The sequence below is a fragment of the Helianthus annuus genome, chromosome 9 (genome assembly GCF_002127325.2).
Source record: "Helianthus annuus cultivar XRQ/B chromosome 9, HanXRQr2.0-SUNRISE, whole genome shotgun sequence".
NCBI classification, from domain to species: domain Eukaryota; kingdom Viridiplantae; phylum Streptophyta; class Magnoliopsida; order Asterales; family Asteraceae; genus Helianthus; species Helianthus annuus.
Window position 1 is genome coordinate 44,074,557 of NC_035441.2, and position 1,981 is coordinate 44,076,537.

General features: G+C 42.7%; 1 protein-coding gene across 1 annotated transcript; it reads right to left on the bottom strand.

Annotated features, from left to right (window-relative positions):
* Positions 1-291: 291 nt before the first annotated feature.
* LOC110875617 lies at positions 292-756 on the bottom strand. Its single transcript, XM_022123819.1, has one exon. The coding sequence runs from the start codon at positions 754-756 to the stop codon at positions 292-294; it is 465 nt and encodes a 154-aa protein (XP_021979511.1).
* Between the last annotated feature and the right edge of the window lie 1,225 nt (positions 757-1,981).

Here is a 1,981-nt window from a genome sequence, read left to right on the forward strand (position 1 = left end):
AGCAGTATAACATAACGTGCAATACGACGTATAGTGGGACGTGAAGAGTAATGATACGTAGTTAAGGTTCACAAGTTTAGACAATGCTAACCTCGATATTTCGGGTTGTCACATCATCCCCAAGTTGAAAGAAATTTCGTCCCGAAATTTAGCATGTAGTCACTGAAGTAATTAGTGCAGTTAAGCGTTTTCGCGGGGTGTCACATCATCCCCAAGTTGATTTGGAATTTCATCCCGAAATTCAGTAGTAGCCTCAGCACTGGATGCATTACTCTTGAACAACTGAGGATATTAGCGCATCATCTGATTTTCTAGTTCATAAGTAAATTCTAGGCTACATCTTGAGTTCCAAATAACTAAAACAATAGGAATCTTGTTGCGCTTGGGTGTTTTGCTTTCTCGATCCATGATTTCAACTAGGTCCTCCATGAAACGGATCTGATCATCAATCGTGAGTTCTTTGAAAGGAACAATGAGTGCCTCATCTGATAAACATTTCTTCAGATTCGACACGTGGAAGACATTGTGCACACCACTAAGTTCTTCCGGTAAGTTCAGTCTATATGCCACTATGCCAATTCTTTCCGTGATTTCAAATGGTTCGACATAATGCGGATTTAGTGTGCCCCGTTTTCCAAAATGAACAACACCTTTCCAAGGTGAAACTTTTAACAACACCATGTCACCAACTTGGAATTCCGACGGGTTCCTATGCTTATCAGCGTAGCTTTCCTGATGATCACGAGATGCCACCATTCATTTCTAATTTAGGCAATCTTTTCCGACGTTTCAAGCATGAGTTCAGGGCCAATTATTTAACTATCTCCCACTTCAGCTCAACAAAGAGGTGATTGGCATTTCCGTCCGTACAACGTTTCAAACGATGCAGCCTGAATACTAGTGTGGTAACTATCATTATAAGAGAATTCTGCCAGAGGTAGGTGTCCTTCCCAGCCGTTACCAAAGTCGACATCACATGCTCGTAGCATGTCTTCAAGAGTTTGAATGGTGCGCTCGATTTGACCATCCGTTTGCGGGTGATAGGCGATGCTCATGTCTAGACGTGAGCCAAAGGATTTGTGCATAGCTTACCACAAACCAGACGCGAAACGCGGGTCACGATTGGAGATGGGCACTCCGTGCCTAGAAACTACCTCCTTCAAGTAGATGCTAGCAAGTTAGGTAAATTTGTTGGTTTCTTTGATCACGAGGAAGTGGGCATATTTAGTTAGGAGGTCCACAATCACCCAAATGGTGTCGATCCCGCTCTAAGTTCTGGGTAAAACGGTAATGAAATCCATGGAAATTTGAACCCATTTCCACATTGGTAGTTTCGGTCGTTACAGTAACCCTGATGGCTTTTGGTATTCTATCTTGACTCTAGCACATGCCAAGCACTTGTTAACATACTTTGCTAAAATTTCTTTCATGTTAGGCCACCAGTACAATGCCTTTTGAATCGTGATACATCTTGTTAGACTAGGATGTATTGAGTATCGAGACTTGTGTGCTTTGTCCATCACAAGCTCTCGCAGATTTCCATAGAATGGAATCCATATACGTTCTATGAGGTAATGAACGCCATTATCTTTGAGTTCAAGTTGTTTCTCCATGCCCCGCATGGATTCAGCTAGAAAGTTTTCCTCCTTTAGTGCTTCAACTTGAGCGTTGCGAATTTGCTCAGGAAGGTTCGAATGGATGGTAAGCTGTAACGCACGATCACGTTTAGGTTTGGTTTCTTTTCGACTGAGGGCGTCGGCTACAGTGTTTCCCTTGCCTTGATGGTATTTGATTGCGCACTCATAGTCGTTTAGAAGTTCGACCCACTATTGTTGTCACATGTTCAACTCCTTCTAGTCTTTGGGTACTTTAGTATTGTTGGAGAGACTGGGGGGAGATCCAACCTATATACTAGTGAGCTTTATTTGACATTAGGGATCCTTGGGAGAAGTTGATGAGACCGGGAGGAGACTCAACTTAT